This window comes from Schistocerca americana, chromosome 1 (assembly GCF_021461395.2).
Source record: "Schistocerca americana isolate TAMUIC-IGC-003095 chromosome 1, iqSchAmer2.1, whole genome shotgun sequence".
Taxonomy (NCBI): Eukaryota; Metazoa; Arthropoda; class Insecta; order Orthoptera; family Acrididae; genus Schistocerca; species Schistocerca americana.
In genome coordinates, this window is record NC_060119.1 from 654828183 (window position 1) to 654845909 (window position 17727).

General features: G+C 38.6%; 1 protein-coding gene across 1 annotated transcript in view; it reads right to left on the minus strand.

Annotated features, from left to right (window-relative positions):
* The window catches only part of LOC124625802 (exosome complex exonuclease RRP44), a 150077-nt gene that overhangs the window by 48538 nt on the left and 83812 nt on the right, over window positions 1-17727 (minus strand). The window contains exons 13-14 of the mRNA XM_047149269.1: window positions 8454-8697; window positions 4564-4784 (exon numbers count right to left, since the gene is read on the minus strand). Coding sequence (XP_047005225.1) covers window positions 4564-4784; window positions 8454-8697 — 465 coding nt within the window. The remainder of the gene's footprint in view (window positions 1-4563; window positions 4785-8453; window positions 8698-17727) is intronic.

Consider the following 17727-nt stretch of genomic DNA (forward strand, 5'->3'; position numbering starts at 1 on the left):
CACATAAACAAGATACAGAACTGGCTCACCTCACTGTCGTACAAGGTGGGTCTCAAATCATTACTCTACACAAGCTTGCCAATGGATAGATGCTTAGATTGCAGAAATGATGCATCTGCTTGGCCACAATGGTAAGCACCTGAAGTTTAAAAGTGTACATGCAAACGTTGATAATCTAAAATGAGCTGCACTATCATTAATTTCAAGGAAAAGTGTTGAAAGTATTTCCACTTATTGTGGCTGGATCAGTTAGCAGTCATCTTAGAGTTGAAGTAAGAGCTACAAGAATGATATCAAAGTCAGCTGAAATGAGTTATAAGCCAAAGAACGTGATGGTTAGGGTATTCTTATTTTGTATGAGAGTCGTAATTTTTCGCAGCTTTACTGTATGGTTAAATGAAGACGGCGTCCTCTTGGATAAAATATTCTGGAGGTAAAATAGTCCCCCATTTGGATCACCAGGCGGGGACTACTCAGGAGGACGTCGTTATCAGGAGAAACAAAACTGGCATTCTACGGGTTGGAGCATGGAATGTCAGATCCCTTAATCAGGCAGGTAGGTCAGAAAATTTAAAAAGGGAAATGGATAGGTTAAAGCTAGATATAGTGGGAATTGGTGAAGTTCGGTAGCATGAGGAGCAAGACTTTTGGCGAGGTGAATATAGGGTTATAAATACAAAATCAAATAGGAGTAATGCAGGAGTAGGTTTAATAATGATTAAAAAAATAGGAGCACTGGTAAGCTACTAGGAACAGCACAGTGAATGCATTATTGTAGCCAAGATAGACACAAAGCCCACGCCTACCACAGTAGTACAAGTTTATATACCGACTAGCTCTGCAGATGACAAAGAAATTGAAGAAATATATGATGAGATAAAAGAAGTTATTCAGATAGTGAAAGGAGACGAAAATTTAGTAGTCATGGGGGACTGGAATTTGATATTAGGAAAAGGAAGAGAAGGAAAAGTAGTAGGTGAATATGGAGTGGGGGTAAGGAATGAAAGAGGAAGCTGCCTGGTAGAATTTCATGCAGAGCATGACTTAATCACAGCTAACACTTGGTTTCAGAATCATGAAAGAAAGCTGTAAATGTGGAAGAGACCTGTAGACACCTGAAAGTTTCAGATTGATTATATAATGGTTAGACAGAGGTTTGGGAACCAGATTTTAAATTCTAAGACATTTCCAAGGGCAGATGTAGACTCTGACCACAATCTATTGGTTATGAACTGTAGATTAAGACTGAAGAAACAGCAGAAAGGTGGGAATTTAAGGAGATGAGATATGGATAAACTGAAAGGACCAGAGGTTGTAGACAGTTTCAGAGAGAGCATTAGGGAACAATTGACATGAACAGGGGAAAGAAATACAGTAGAAAAAGAATGGTTAGCTTTGAGAGATGAAATAGTGAAGGCAGCAGAGGACCAAGTAGCTAAAAAAGACAGAAGAAATATAGAATTTAATTGATGAAAGGAGAAAATATAAAATGCAGTAAACAAAGCAGGCAAAAAGCTATACACACATCTAAAAAATGACATCGACATGGAATGCAAAACGGCTAAGCAGGGATGGCTAGAGGACGAATGTAAGGGTGTAGAGGCTTATCTCATTAGGGGTAAGATAGATACTGCCTACAGGAAAATTAAAGAGACCTTTGGAGAAAAGAGAACCACTTGTATGAATATCAAGAGCTCAGACAGAATACCAGTTCCAAGCAAAGAAGGGAAAGCAGAAAAGTGGAAGGAGTATATAGAGGGCCTGTACAGGGGCGATGCTCGAGGGCAATATTATGGAAATGGAAGAGGACGTAGGTGAAGATGAAATGGGAGATATGTTACTGGGTGAAGAATTTGACAGAGCACTGAAAGACCTAAGTCGAGACAAGGTGACAACATTCTGTTACAGCTACTGATAGCCTTGGGAGAGCCAGCCCTGACAAAACTCTACCATTTGCTGAGCAAGATGTGTAAGACAGGTAAAATGCCCTCAGACTTCAAGAAGAATATAATAATTCCAATCCCAAAGAAAGCAGGTGTTGACAGGTGTGAAAATTACTGAACTATCATTTTAATAAGTTACAGCTGCAAAATACTAACACGAATTCTTAACAGACAAAGGGAAAAAGCTAGTACATGCCGACCTTGGGAAAGATCAGTTTGGATTCCATAAAAATGATGCAACACGTGAGGCAACACTGACCCTACAACTTATCTTAGAAGATAGATTAAGGAAAGGCAAACCTAAGTTTCTAGCATTTGTAGTCTTGGAGAAAGCTTTTGACAATGTCGACGAAACTCTCTCTTTCAAATTCTGAAGACGGCAGGGGTAAAATACAGGGAGCGAAAGGCCATTTACAATTTGCACAGAAACCAGATGGCAGTTATAATAGTAGAGGGGCATGAAAGGGAAGCAGTGGTTAAGAAGGAAGTGAGACAGGGTTGTAGTCTATCCCCGATGTTATTCAATCTATATATTGAGCAAACAGTAAAGGAAACAAAAGAAATATTTGGAGTAGGAGTTAAAATCCATTGAGAAGAAATAAAAATTTTGAGGTTTGCCAATGACATTGTAATTCTGTCAGAGACAGCAAAGGACCTGGAAAAGCAGTTGAACAGATTGGACAGTGTTTTCAAAGGAGGACATAAGAGGAACATCAACAAAAGCAAAACAATGATAATGGAATGTAGTCTAATTAAATCAGGTGATACTGAGGGAATTACATTAGAAAATGAGACATCTAACGTAGTAGATGAGTTTTGCTATTTAGGGAGCAAATAACTTTTGATGGTCGAAGTAGAGCGCATATAAAACATAGGCTGGCAATGGCAAGAAAATCATTTCTGAAAAAGAGAAATTTATTAACATCGAGTACAGATTTAAAAAAAAGTGTCACGAAGTCTTTTCTAAAAGTATTTGTATGGAGTGTATCCACGTATGGATGTAAAACATGGACGATAACTAGTTTAGAGAAGAAGAGAATAGAAGCTTTCGAAATGTGGTGTTACAGAAGGATGCTGAAGATTAGATGGGTAGATCACGTAACTAATGAGGAGGTACTGAATAGAACTGGGAAGAAGAGGAATTTTTGGCACAACTTGACTAGAAGGAGGGATCAGTTGGTAGGACATGTTCTGAGGCATCAAGGGATCACGAAGTTAGTACTGAAGGGCAGCATGGGGGGTAAAAATTGTAGAGGGAGACCAAGAGATGAATACACTGAGCGGGTTCAGAAGGATGAAGGGTGCAGTAGTTACTTGGAGATGAAGAAGCTTGCGCATGATAGAGTAGCATGGAGAGCTGCATCAAACCAGTCTCTGCACTGAAGACCACAACAATGACATGAGACAGCAGTAAAATATTACAAGAGACAGCAAGAAAAATTTGGAGAACTGTTTTATAGTGGTACAAGGGTCGTACATTACACCTAATAGCTTCTAATAGGGTAACCCACAGACATCAGTTCAAAGAAGGAACTGTAGAACTACAATATCCTGAGGGCATGGAAGTTTTGGATTTCCTTGAAATCAAACTTTCAAGGATCATGCCAAAGTGAAAACAACCACAGAAGTTAGCGCGCTCTCTCTCTCTCTCTCCCTCTCTCTCTCTCTCTCTCTCTCTCTCTCTCTCCCTCCCTCCCTCCCTCCCTCCCTCCCTCCCCCCCCCCCCCCCCCCCCCTCCCCTCTCTCTCTCTCTCTCTCTCTCTTCTCTCTCTCTCTCTCTCTCTCTCTCTCTCCTTCTCCAGAACATTTTGATGGTGAAACAGAACCCACGAAATGCCAATGAACAATGACAAGTGTTCTACTAATGTCTGTACTAAATGTCAAATGACTAGCAGGGATACTCACATCACATGGAAGCTTCTATACCTTTAAGTTAGGCAATCATTCTGAATGGTATTGTTTGTTGCTCAGAACTGACAAATTCTGCATTGTGGTCTGTCTAACTCAACCAACAGCAATTTCTTCCATTTACATATTGTTTATCAGAGCAATTTACCCTACCAGCAGTGGTCATTATAATTGTAGTGCCTATATAACTTAACATATATAGGTGCTTGTTGCTTAAGACCCCAATGATCTGACAGTGATGAATTACAGTGAAATCTCGTGTAGATGTGACATCGTCTCAGTCAGGCAACAGAATAACAAAACTCAAATGAGAGAAAGATAAATTAATGACATCTTCAAAATTCTGGTATGATCTTTCCTTTAGTCTGACACAGTACAAGTGTAAGCTGCAGACACTGTACAAGTAAGCTGCTAAACTGATGGTTAACAAGAGTAATCTGAATCTTTTGCAAATCTTGCAAATATTAAAATGTATGGAACAGTACAAACCTAAAAACCATGTACTTAGTTTTCAACTAAACTGTGCTTTCTATACACACACACACACACACACACACACACACACACACACACAGGGAAACATTCCACATGGGAAAAATATATATAAAAAACAAAGATGCTGTAACTTACCAAATGAGAAAGCGCTGGTATGTTGATAGACACAATAAAAAACACAGAAACACACACACAAATTTCAAGCTTGTTTCTGTACCTTCTTATGGGGGAAGTGAAGTGAGTGTAGACCGGTACAGCCAAACCATAATGGAAAAAATCCTCCCTCTGCTGCATTCCACTTGGAAAGTAGACAGCTTGATTCATGCAACGGGTAGCCAGAATACGCAGCATTGTATTCAAATAAGGGTTGGCAGGATTTACTGCTGTATCCAGAGATGTTGCCAGCTCTTTTCCACACGATGTCTTTAACTCAAATCCCTTAAAAAAAGGTTAATAACATTGTGAGAATTCATCACTCTTACACACACGAAAGGGTAGGGGGGGGGGGGGGGGGGTGTGAACATAAAACAAAATAAATGGGACTTCTTTAAAATCAATTACTGCAATTATTATAATGTATACCACTCTATGAAGTTTCCACAAAAGCACTAAGGGAATGGGGCTTTTAAACAGCTTTCCAGTTTGTTCCGAATTATTATCTCCTACTATTCAAACATTACAGAAGCTCTTCTCACTACTTTGCTGGATAACACTTCTGGAAGAAAGTATGCCAAGAAATGATATGCCATGGCCTACGGCTGTTTTGCAGCTAGAGAATATGTGGAAGTAGTATGGGAGGTGTCTAGCCACTCCCAAGAAGTAGACAGTGCTTTAAATAAGATTGTCAGAGACGTTATCAGATGCCTGAGGCCTACAGCTGTCCTCACAATTTACCCACTTGTGGCTACAGCGCTACCAAATATCACACCAAAGTAGCCAGTGAAACAGAGAAAAAATCAGAAAATTCAACCACAGCACCAAACGGTTCCAACTTGTTGTAAGTCAAGGACGAGTTTTATCCAACAGGCAGTAATGCTAGAAGGCTTACCTGAGACCTCCCACCAATCTACATGGTTGTACTTTCTGCAAAAAATATAAACCTGTGCCCCAAAGAGGAAGTTACGCAGGCGGCAACAACAGCATAGTACATGATGATAAAATGCAAAGTAAACACTATTAAGTGGAGCTACTCTGATAATGACCAGTGTGCATGGGGAGAAACACGCAATGATTGAACATTTACTCATGTGCTCATGGGTGGAGTTTGTTTGCACAGAGGAAGATCTGTTTTTGTGCAATAATAAGGCCACTGAAGCTGCAGAGTTTTGGAAGACGAGAATTTAGATATTCTCACTTGGACACAGAAAATAATGTAGTACGGGTTGTTTCAAGACTTAACTGTTCAGTGCTGTGTATGCTATTGTGAAACTTTCTGAAGGCTAAAATGGAACTTAAACTCTTGTCTTCTGAGGGAACTGCTATTGGCAACTTAGGTATCTAGGTAAGTCTTACGGTACAGCTGAGAGTTCCATCTTTCAATATCTTGCTCTAACTTTCTCACTTCTATCAAAGGGTTAAAAGGGAAATGGATTTTAGAGCAGTGTTAAAAACATTTCTACGTAATACATGTTTTTATGATTTTTAGCTTACAAAAGTACTAGCCATTCTGGAAACTGCTGAGTATGGTACTGTCTTTGCTATGTGTGTGTTTTACATGACAATGGTCCTACTCCTGGTCTTCTGTTTTCTCTGTTCCGGGTACAGCTGAACATGCAACAGCTAAATATACAGACACTCTGCAAGCCACTGTACAGCGCGTGGCAGAGGGTACCGTGTACCACTACTAGTCATTTCCTTTCTTATTCCACTCGCAAGTAGAGTGAGGGAAAAAACCACTGCCTACATGCCTCTGTATGAGGCATAATGTCTTGTACCTTATCGTTGTGGTTCTTACGTACAATGTATGCTGGCGGCAGTAGAATTCAAATTCCAGATCTCTGAATTTTCTCAAAAGTGTTTCTCAAAAAGAACATTTCCTTTCCTCCACGGAATTCCATTTGAGTTCCTGAAGTATCTCCGTAACACTTACATGTTGTTCAAACCTACCAGTAACAAACCTTGCAGCCTGCCTCTGAATTGCTTCGATGTCTTCCTTCAATCCGACCTGTTACAGATCTCAAACATTACAGCATTACCCAAGAATAGGTCACACCAGCATCCTATATACAGCCTCCTTTACAGGTGAACCACTCTTTCCTAAAATTCTCCCAATAAACCAAAGTCAACCATTCACCTTCCCTACCACAGTCCCCACATGCTCATTCCATTTTGTATTGCTTTGCAACATTATGCCCAAAATTTAAACAACTTGACTGTGTCAAGCAGGACACTAGTAATACTGTATTCGAACATTACAGATTTGTTATTCCTACACATCTGCATTAACTTACATTTTTCCACATTTAGAGCTATCTGCCATTCATCAACCAACCAGAAATTTTGTCTAAGTCATCTTGTATATTTCTACAGTCAGGAAACTTCCACACCTTACAGTACACCATAACATCATCAGCAAACAACAACAGATTGCTGCCCACCAAATTACTTATGTTTATACAGAACAACAGTGGTCCTATCACACGTCCCTGGGGCACTCCTGATGATACTCTTGTCCCTGATGAACACTCACCATCGAGAACAACATACTGGGTGCTTTTACTCATGAAGTCTTCGAGCCACTCATATTTGTGTACTTATTCATATGCTTGTACCTATGTTACCACCGTGCAATAAGGCACTGTGCCAAATGCTTTCCAGAAATCTAGAAATATGTAATCTGCTTGTTGCCCCACACCTGAAGTGAGTTTGAAATAAGAAGACTAAGAAAGAGTTACGAATAAAGTTGGCAGGAAACCATATGTTTACGACAAAATTTGTGTATCTATAATACAACTGTTTATAATTTTTATGACATGAGCTATTTGAAGTTTTTAGATATGTCTGACATATTGAAAGCTTCTCTTACTAAATCGATATTGAGCAGGCTGGTGCAGTTTGAAGGTACTGGGCTTGCATTCAGGCAGTGCAGGGTTCAAACTCCAACCCGAGCATCCAGACTTGAGCTCCCTGTGGTTTCCTGAAGCTGTTATGATGAATTCCAGGATGGTTCCATTGTAAAGGCCATGTCTGATTTGCTACACCGTCTTCGTTCTATCCAACCCAGTTTTGTCTATAAGTGGAACTATTTCTGTGATGTATGTACAGGGTGTTTCATCAAAGTATTTATGTCATACAGGATACTTCATCAAAGTATTTGTGACAAATGTCTAGGGGTGATAGATCACGTAATAGGGGACAACTCTTGTTAGAGACGAAATGTTCATTGATGTTTCCCAATGATGCCAGGTACAGTTTAAGACTGGTTATGGCCTGAGAGATGGCAGATTGTATGCACTCTTCGGTGTTCATATGCAATATGTGTTGGCTATCATCCAGTCGTTTGCTCAGTGTGAACAGCAGTAGGTACGGTACACAAATGAGGATCCTGATTTGCTTCTAAAATATCTTTCTCCACTTAAAAACACTCATTCTTATGGTTTTCCTCTTGAAAATCACTCTTTATCAATTTACAAAGGTAGGTAGCATGCTGTACAGCTGGTTAGTAGCGGAAGTGGCAGTGAAAATTTTGTCTCTAACAGAATTTGTTCTTCATGACGTGATCTATCACCCCTAGACATTTGTTGCAAAGACGCTGAAAAATCCTGTAGATATTCCTGTAATGCATCTGACAAGTCCTATACATTTACATTAACTAGTCAAAGGATAAAACAAAAATTCAATAAATAAATTAATGAAAAACTCCATGAAGAACAATACCACTGGAACTGGATCACTAGCAGAATTAGACAGTAATTACATACTCTTGGAGGAACCAGGCAAGTATTCAGCTGAAACGGTGTATTGAAACGATGGGAAACCATAACAAAGTAAGTTAGATCTACATTTGAAACCAGCTTCTCCTGATTATGAGGCTAGTGTTCTAACACTATACATAACTACTCCATAATAGCCTTAACAGCACAGTTACTGTCATTAAAATGTACTTACTAGAACACTTCCTGCTTTCACAAGAGGCTCAAAATTTGCAGGAGCAGGCTCAGGATGACGCCGCAACATTGCACACTCAGGGAACTCTTCCAGGATCTTTTCTGCTACTGATATGTTAGCCAACAACATGAATTCCTCCACCATTGAATTTGTTTCAAGCAGTTGTTTGGCTTTCACATCTATTGGATCATGAGTCTCACTATCGATATTGAAGCGTATTTCAGGAGAAGCAAGGACGAGTGCACTGTAGAAAAAAAAGTACGCTAGTATGTAATGCTGCTTTCATTTAGCTGAGTTCTTAAACAATGTTTCTTACAATATCTAATAAGTAAAATTATAAGAACACATACACTGTATTTTTTAACTTTATATAATAAAAATACATTTTGTAATGAATTTATCATTATTACTAGGTGCTTAAATTATAATTGTATACCTGCACACATTTTACAAATCTCAGCTTATAAATAATGTCTGAACTGAGGCCTTTTCAATTGTGGTATCAGACTGCATTATATCAGAACTCTTGAAACATTATAAAGAACTTCGTGCAATAACAACAAACAAAAGTATCACAAAAATTAGTACAAAGGTACTGAATAGCAAAACATATTGGTTTACAAAACTTTTGTATTATATTCCTTGGTAATAAGTTAGTTGAGAATGCATCAGTTTACAGTGTTGTAAGCCATAACAATAATTCTCAAAGCATCAATTACAACAACACACTTTGATGACCAAGAAATAATACAATGATGCAGACTTTTCGTGCAGCTCAGTGAGTAAGTGATCAGCTATATAACCAAAAGTTCAGGATTCAATCCCCAGCTGGTCACAGAATTTTTTCTGTCACTTAGCGCATCTCTCTTGTGCGGGAAAATGTGAAAGTAAACTACGGAGTCCACACTAAACTGCAGGTCCTTTTATAGCTGGCTTACCCAGTCAGTTGGAAGGATGGATGAAGACAAGAGTATCCAGGCTCCAACAGGGCAGCACCTACTAAAGAACTGTGGATTGAGAACAGCTTGATTTTACTTTATGGAATTTTCAGTGTGTAATTATCTATTTGCAAAAGTTGTTCAGTGTGTATTCACAAAATCTGATACATCCTTCTCAACTCCACAGTTCTGTAAGAATCACACTCATTTTATTTGCATAATTTGGAATATTTTTTATGATCATTTATTGGGCTGTTGTTGTTGTTGTTGTGGTCTTCAGTCCTGAGACTGGTTTGCTGCAGCTCTCCATGCTACTCTATCCTGTGCAAGCCTCTTCACCTCCCAGTACCTACTGCATCCTACATCCTTCTGAATCTGCTTAGTGTATTCATCTCTTGGTCTCCCTCTACGATTTTTACTCTCTAAGCTGCCCTCCAGTACTAAATTGGGCTTATGTTTTGATTATGTAAGAAACCATACTATTGTCAACCAAACCCATTTTTTTTCTTTTTTTAATCATGAATTAATCTTCATCTCAGTGCTATAAACTCACTGTTTATGTAGGAGTCCAGCAATAAGATGGTGCTCCCTGTGACACCACAATGCCCTGAATCTAACTTGGGTCTCAGCCCACAGGTGTAAACCCAGATTTGGGTGCCTGTGTGATAATTTGGTTAATACGGTACATGTAGATGGCAGTTCTGTGTTCTTTGTATTGAGCACAGAAGATCAAATAATATAACTGTACAGAATTTTGGCCGGGCTACTTCTCTTGACGAGGACTGAGGAAGCTGGTGAGAGCTTCCTCTAATGGGATCGTTTAAATGCTCTGACAGTCCACTCTACCTCAGAACTGACACTCTGGAAATGTGAAAGTCTTCAGATGCTCTGTCACTGTGCTGGCACACCTGTTTAAAAGTGGAAGGTGTAAATTGGGAGCCACAGCTGGACACAATTCATGTAAGGAACACCCTCTATTTAAAGAAAACTGGAGCCGAAGCCTGGATTATGGCTGTTACTGAACATGCCCCACATGTGTGCCATATACAGAAAATTAGATAGATTAGATTAGATTAGATTTACTTTCATTCCAATTGATCCGTAGTGAGGAGGTCCTCCAGGATGTGGAACATGTCAGAAAAACAACAATACATGACAAATATTTAAACTAAAACAAATAAGCTAATGTACCATTCCACAGGTCCCAAGTGGAATGATCGTCATTTTTTAATGAACACTAAGAGTCATTTTACAAATACTATTGCACTGAATTTAAAATAAAAAAGTTTTTTATTTATTTATAAGGTAAGAAACATGTAATACAACTACTGTAATACTTATTTACAATGAACACATTACTGCACTGAAATGGTGCAGAAGTTAGATTATACTTACACACACACACACACACACACACACACACACACACACACACACACAAATTTTCAGTGAACACATTACTGCACTGAAATTGTGCAGAAGTTATGTTGTACTTATATACAAATCAGTTGGTTTTCCTCAGAAATTCATCAATGGAGTAGAAGGAGTTGGCCACCAATAAATCCTTTAGGCTTCTCTTAAACTGAATTTCATTGGTTGTTAAGCTTTTTATGGCTGCTGGCAAGTTATTGAAAATGTGTGTTCCTGAATAATGCACACCTTTTTGTACAAGACTAAGTGACTTTAAATCCTTGTGAAGATTATTCTTATTTCTAGTATTGATTCCATGAATTGAGCTGTTGGTTTGAAAAAGTGATATATTTTTAATGACAAATTTCATTAAGGAATAAATATATTGGGAAGCTGTAGTTAGTATCCCTAGTTCCCTAAACAGGCTTCTGCAGGATGTTCTTGAGTTCACACCACATATAATTCTTACTGCACGTTTTTGTGCCCGGAAAACTTTAGCTTGGCTTGATGAATTACCCCAGAAAATAATCCCATATGACATTATGGAATGAAAGTAAGCATAGTATGCCAGCTTTTTCATTTTTATATCCCCTATGTCTGACAAAATTCGCATTGCAAACAGAGATTTGTTAAGACGCTTCAGCAGTTCTGTGGTGTGCTCCTCCCAGTTGAATTTATTATCAAGCTGTAATCCCAAGAATTTAACACCGTCCACTTCTTCTATCTTCTTGTCATCATATGTTAGACATATACTCTTGGGACACCCCTTACAAGTTCTGAACTGCATGTAGTGTGTTTTTTCAAAGTTTAGTGACAAAGAATTGGCTAGGAACCAGTGATTAATGTCTACAAATATTTTATTGGCTGATCTTTCTAAGACTACACTTGATTTGCTATTTATTGCAATGTTTGTATCATCAGCAAACAAAACAAACTTGGCATCTGGTAATGTTACTGATGAAAGGTCATTGATATACACAAGAAAAAGTAAGGGCCCCAAAATGGAACCTTGTGGGACCCCACATGTAATTAGTTCCCAGTTGGATGATGCCTGATAGCTTGATACATGTCTCTTTCCTAATAACACCCTTTGTTTCCTGCCAGAGATATAAGATTTGAACCATTTTGCAGCATTTCCTGTTACACTATAATATTCTAGTTTACTTAAAAGGATATTGTGATTTACACAGTCAAATGCCTTTGACAGATCACAAAATATACCAGTTGCCTGCGATTTTTTGTCTAATGAATTAAGTACATTTTCACTGTAAGTGTAGATAGCCTTCTCAATATCAGAACCTTTTAGAAATCCAAACTGTGACTTTGACAGTATGTTATTTGAGATAAGATGGTTATAAAGACGACTGTACATTACTTTTTCGAAAATTTTTGAGAATGCTGGCAACAGTGAAATTGGACGGAAATTTGATGCTATTTCTTTATCTCCCTTCTTAAACAGTGGCTTAACTTCAGCATATTTCAGCCATTCGGGAAATATTCCACTGATAAACGACTGGTTACACAGATAGCTTAATATGTTACTTAGCTCAGAATCACATTCTTTAATTAACTTTGTTGATATTTCATCATACCCACTAGATGTTTTTGATTTTAAAGATTTTATGATGGACATTATTTCTGTTGGGGTAGTGAGGGTCAAATTCATATTATGGAAGTTACTTGAAATGTCTGGTCTAAGGTAATCCATAGCAGCATCTACCGAACCTGACAACCCCATCTTTTCAGTAACAGTTATAAAATGTTTGTTAAAAAGTTCTGCAACACTATACACATCTGTCACCAATGCATCATTTACTCTTAATGCTATTTGTTCCTCTTCATGTCTGGTTCTACCGGTCTCCTCCTTCACTATATCCCATATTGTCTTTATTTTGTTATCTGATATGACTATCTTTTCCTTGTAATATATTTGCTTTGACATCCGTATTACAGTCTTTAATATTTTGCAGTATTTCTTATAATGTGCTATAGCATCAAAATTGGAAATGTTTCGGATTGACAGATACAGTTTTCTTTTTGTTTTACAAGATACCCCTATTCCTCGAGTAATCCATGGCTTCTTTGTAGACTTTGCTCTAACCTTGGTAAGTTTTGGGGGAAAGCAGTGTTCAAATAAGGTAAGCACTTTATTAGCAAAAATGTTATATTTTTCATTCATGCCATGAGCACTGTAAACATCAGTCCAGTGAATGTCTCTGAGGAGTGTCCTAAAATAATCAATTTTTGGCTTACTGATTACCCTCGTGAGCTCAGATTTAACAGATTTTATATCCTGTTCAGTATTAACATTTAACAGAAGGAACTGCATGTCATGGTCTGAGAGGCCATTGACTATTGGTTTTGTAATATAATTTTGTTCATTTGACTTTTCTATAAAGATATTATCAATGGCTGTTTGTGAGCAAGTGGTTATCCTAGTGGGGAACTTTACTGTGGGAATTAAGTTGAATGATAGTGTTACTAACTCAAATAGGTTCTTATTGGGAGAGTCTTTAAGGAAATCTACATTGAAATCACCAGCAACCACTATTTCTTTGTTTTTGGTTGTTAAATGGGCCAGTACAGCTTCAAGGTGGTTTACAAACAGATTAAAGTTACCTGCAGGTGCTCGATATACACTTAATATTATGAAAGATTTTTTGTGAAAATCTAATTCTGTTGCACATGCTTCCATATGCTGTTCTAGGCAAAATTTATGAATGTCTATGTTCTTAAATTTATGACAGTTCCTGATGAATGTGGCAACTCCTCCTTTCTCCATTTCTGATCTACAATAGTGAGATGCTAACCTAAACCCTGTAACACTTAAAAGTTCTATACCAGTGGTCACATGATGTTCAGAGAGGCAGATTATGTCAGCTGGGTTTGAAGACTCTAATTCATCTATGCAGATAGTTAATTCATTAATTTTATTTCTCAGTCCTCGAATATTTTGATGCAATAAAGATAGCTGACATTTCACATTGACTGACTTAAAATTGGATGGAGTTAAAATATCTGCTGACAGTTGAAAATTCTTAACCAATGGCTGTTTATGTTGATGTAATAAGCTGGAATTATGTTTTTTGATTTCTTTCTCAAACTGAAGGTTTGTCTCAGTTCTAACCTCTCTTAAAATTTGTTTTCTTTCTGTCCTCCCTACCCTAAAAAAGGGTCTTTTCTGAATCCTATAACCACTGGTATTTTACCACTCATGACAGTGTCTCCCCCCTTTAACTTTCCTGCTATTTCCCCAGCCAATTTACCCTTCCCCTTCCTGTTGAGGTGAAGGCCATGCCTAGTATAATCCCACCTACTGACAGAATCAACATGAACCACACCAATGTGTGACCCCACACCCGACATGAGCAGCCGTTCCAGCTCCAAATTAACTCTCTTGACAGAAGAGTTCAAATGAGGTCGGTCATGGCGCCCAAGAACAGATACAAACTCAACACTGGTATGCCTCGATGCTGATGCAATCTTCGCCAGGTCACACTCTATGCTGTACCCAGGATCTCTGTCAATACTGTTACCTGCCCCACCCACTATAACCATGGTGTCTTCCTTAGTGAAATCTTTGCAAAGTGATCCTAAATCCTCTGTCACCTGCTCCAGACCAGCACTAGGTTTAAAAAAATTGGTGACCTGGTATTCTGATCCTAGTTCATCCTGCAAGAGTTGGCCAACACCTCTTCCATGGGAACTACCTAACAACAACACTTTCTTTCTCTTTACTGATTTCCCTACATTCTTACTTTTCAATTTGCTGCTGAAAGTTTGTTGTGCCCTGTCTACACCTGTAACTGCTTGAGGCTCACCAGCTTCTAACTGAAGCAACAGGTCAAATCTATTTTCCACATTCACCATAAAGCTGTCAGACAAAGTTCTAGGCCTGTTCCTCCTGTTGCCTGTTGCCACTTCCCACCTCTCTTTACCCTTCTCCCTCCTTAACCTGTCAAGATCTCCCCTGGCCTTGTCTAACTCAGCCTGAAGGGCAGCAATTTTCCCCTCCTGTTCCAGTATCTTCCTATATGTCGACCATGATCAATCATTTTGGTCCTTGACAACACATCGCAAAAATCCATGTGAATTCTCTCTCATTGTTGCTCTGGTTAGGCCAGCAGTTCTCCAACAAATAATCTGCCACCTGAATAAAATCCTACTTAATAAGCAACACTATGAAAAACAAGTAGCACGAATATTACACAGAACCAAAAACAATGGAAATAGCACCCATACAGTAACTATATAATCAAGATTCAAGAAAGAAAACAAACAGAAGGTAAAAAAACACAGGGTTACACAATCAACACTGGCACTACAGTCCATACAATCTCAGAGAACATAAACAATGGTGACAAGAGTATCAAAATGAAATGGTACACAATAATATACACACAGGACAGCAAATTTACTGAGGAAATCAGGCTTACACATAACATACAGAACAAGAAGGACACTCCAATCATACTTCCACACACTAGCAGAAAAAAATACCACAGAGCAGCTATATCCCAGTTACTGTATCAAAACTGGTAATAATTGTACCTGGGGTTGATGGGCAGAAATGCCAAAACACAGTACAATGAACATATATTTGGTGAACATTTAAAAAAGCTTCATCATGAATTGAACAACAGCCAAATAAAAAACAAATGAATACAGTCACCACAATATAAACAAAAGATGGCAGAGAAAAACACCACAGAAAATTGTAAATCTACAAGTAATAAACACACACGATAAATACATGGCTTTAACACACATTGGTAAAAATGCAATGTACAACTACGAAACACACACATAAGTGTTAAGAAAAGGATATCCTAGAGGCATAGAACAACCAAACACAGCTCCATTATGGCACATAGGTGGAAAGGACAACATAAAACTGCAAATAGAGTACAAGTGTTAACAATTTTGAGTAACTTGTAAACTAGAAAGTTCTTCTTAACTGCAAAAAATCAAAAAGTTGTATTGTTGAGTTCAGTATTATTTCATCACAAATCTAGCATACACTATCTGATCAAAAGTATCCAAACATTGTGATATAATGTGGAATTGACCACTAGATGTCACGAGCAGCAGACTCGCCAATGTAAAAGGAAGCAGGAAGTATTGTGGTGTCAACAAGGATGTCGTAACAGTGAATGGGTCTGTTAGGAGAGCTCAGTGACTTCAAAGATGGACTAGTCATTGGCTGTGACCTGAATAACAAATCCATTAGCGACATGTCAACCCTACTATAACTGCCCAAGTTGACTGCTGATGATGTCACTGTGAAGCAGAAAACTAAACCAAGGCCAGGCAGACTCTATGCACTGACAGCCAGGACCATCGAGCACTGTGGAGGGTAGTTGTAAAAAATCACATGAAATCAGTGGAAGGAATCACTCATATGTTCCAAAGTGCTACCAGAAGTTCAGCTAGCACAATGACTATGTGTATGGACTTCAGAAAAATGAGGTGGACAGTGCATGACTGGAAATGAGTGATTCGGATTGATGTATCATGTTATACCATATGGCAATTAGGATATGGTTTTACGATATGGGGGTGTGGTCACGGTATAGTCACCTTATTGTGCTTAAGAAAACACTAAATGTGAAATGATATGAATACATTTTACAGCATTGTGTACTGTGTATGGTATAGGAATAGTCTGGAGATAACTGACTGTATCAGCTTCACAAAGTACCCTGTCATAAAGCAGCTACCATAACATAGTTGTTTGTGGACAATAAGATTCCTGGAATGGACTGGTCTACCCAGAGACCTGGCCTGAGCCAAATGAAACATCTCTAGGATGAGTTAGAACATTGGCTTCACTTCAGATCCCAGTGTCCACCATTATCACCTTCTTAGGTAATGGCTCTTGAGGAAGCATGGGCTAACATTCCTCCACAGACATTCAGACATCTCAGTGAAAGTCTCCCCAGCAGAGTTCTAGCCATCATAAAAGTGAAGGTAGACACAACCTATTTCCACTAATAGGTGTATGGACACTTGTGATCAGCTAGTGTATTGTCACATGGAATCCAGAGTCGGGTACCTATACAAGAGCATGGTAGTTAACAAGAACTAACACTTTACTCTGAAAGCAGGTTTAGTGCACAAAAGCAAATACAGAGCAGAAGATTCCTCTCACAGCACAAAGTGCCCCTATTGATTCCTATGTGAAATGTTCTGGCAAATTACAACATTCTGAACATAAATAAGACCTTGAAACTTACAAAAAATCAGAAATGTCAAAACCAAAATAGAGTAAGCAGGAATTGAACCGATGACATGCCCATCACCAGCCATTGACAAAAAAAAATGGCTCTCAGCACTATGGGACTCAACTGCTGAGGTCATCAGTCCCCTAGAACTTAGAACTACTTAAACCTAACTAACCTAAGGACATCACACAACACCCATCATCACGAGGCAGAGAATGCTAAACATAATTTCTCACTTCTACAGTAATTCTTATCAGGCTTGAAGAGTATTCTACTGATATTCGTAGCAGAGAAATACTTTGCTTCTTTCAGAGAGTCCAAAGTCTCATCAACTATAGGCAATGGGTATGGATTATCTTTGGTGATTTAGTTCATCTACCCCTATTTATGCAGAAATTGCATGTGCCATGTTTCTCCATCACGAGACTTACAGGGGAGCGCCAAGGACTTCTGATCGCTGAATGATGCTTTGCAGAATCTTCTTGCTTTTGGATTATCCATTGTTTAGCGGGAGATGTCCTACATGAATGCTAGCTGACGGGGGATTCCCAGTGCATTTATTTAGCTTATGGCTACATGACCACTGAAAGCTCTCAGGGGATATTTTTGAACTACATGGTGAACAGTCTGCTTCTCAGCACCACAGTCACAACTCAGAGAAGTTATTTTCTTCCACTTATGCACAAAATCAGCACACTTGCC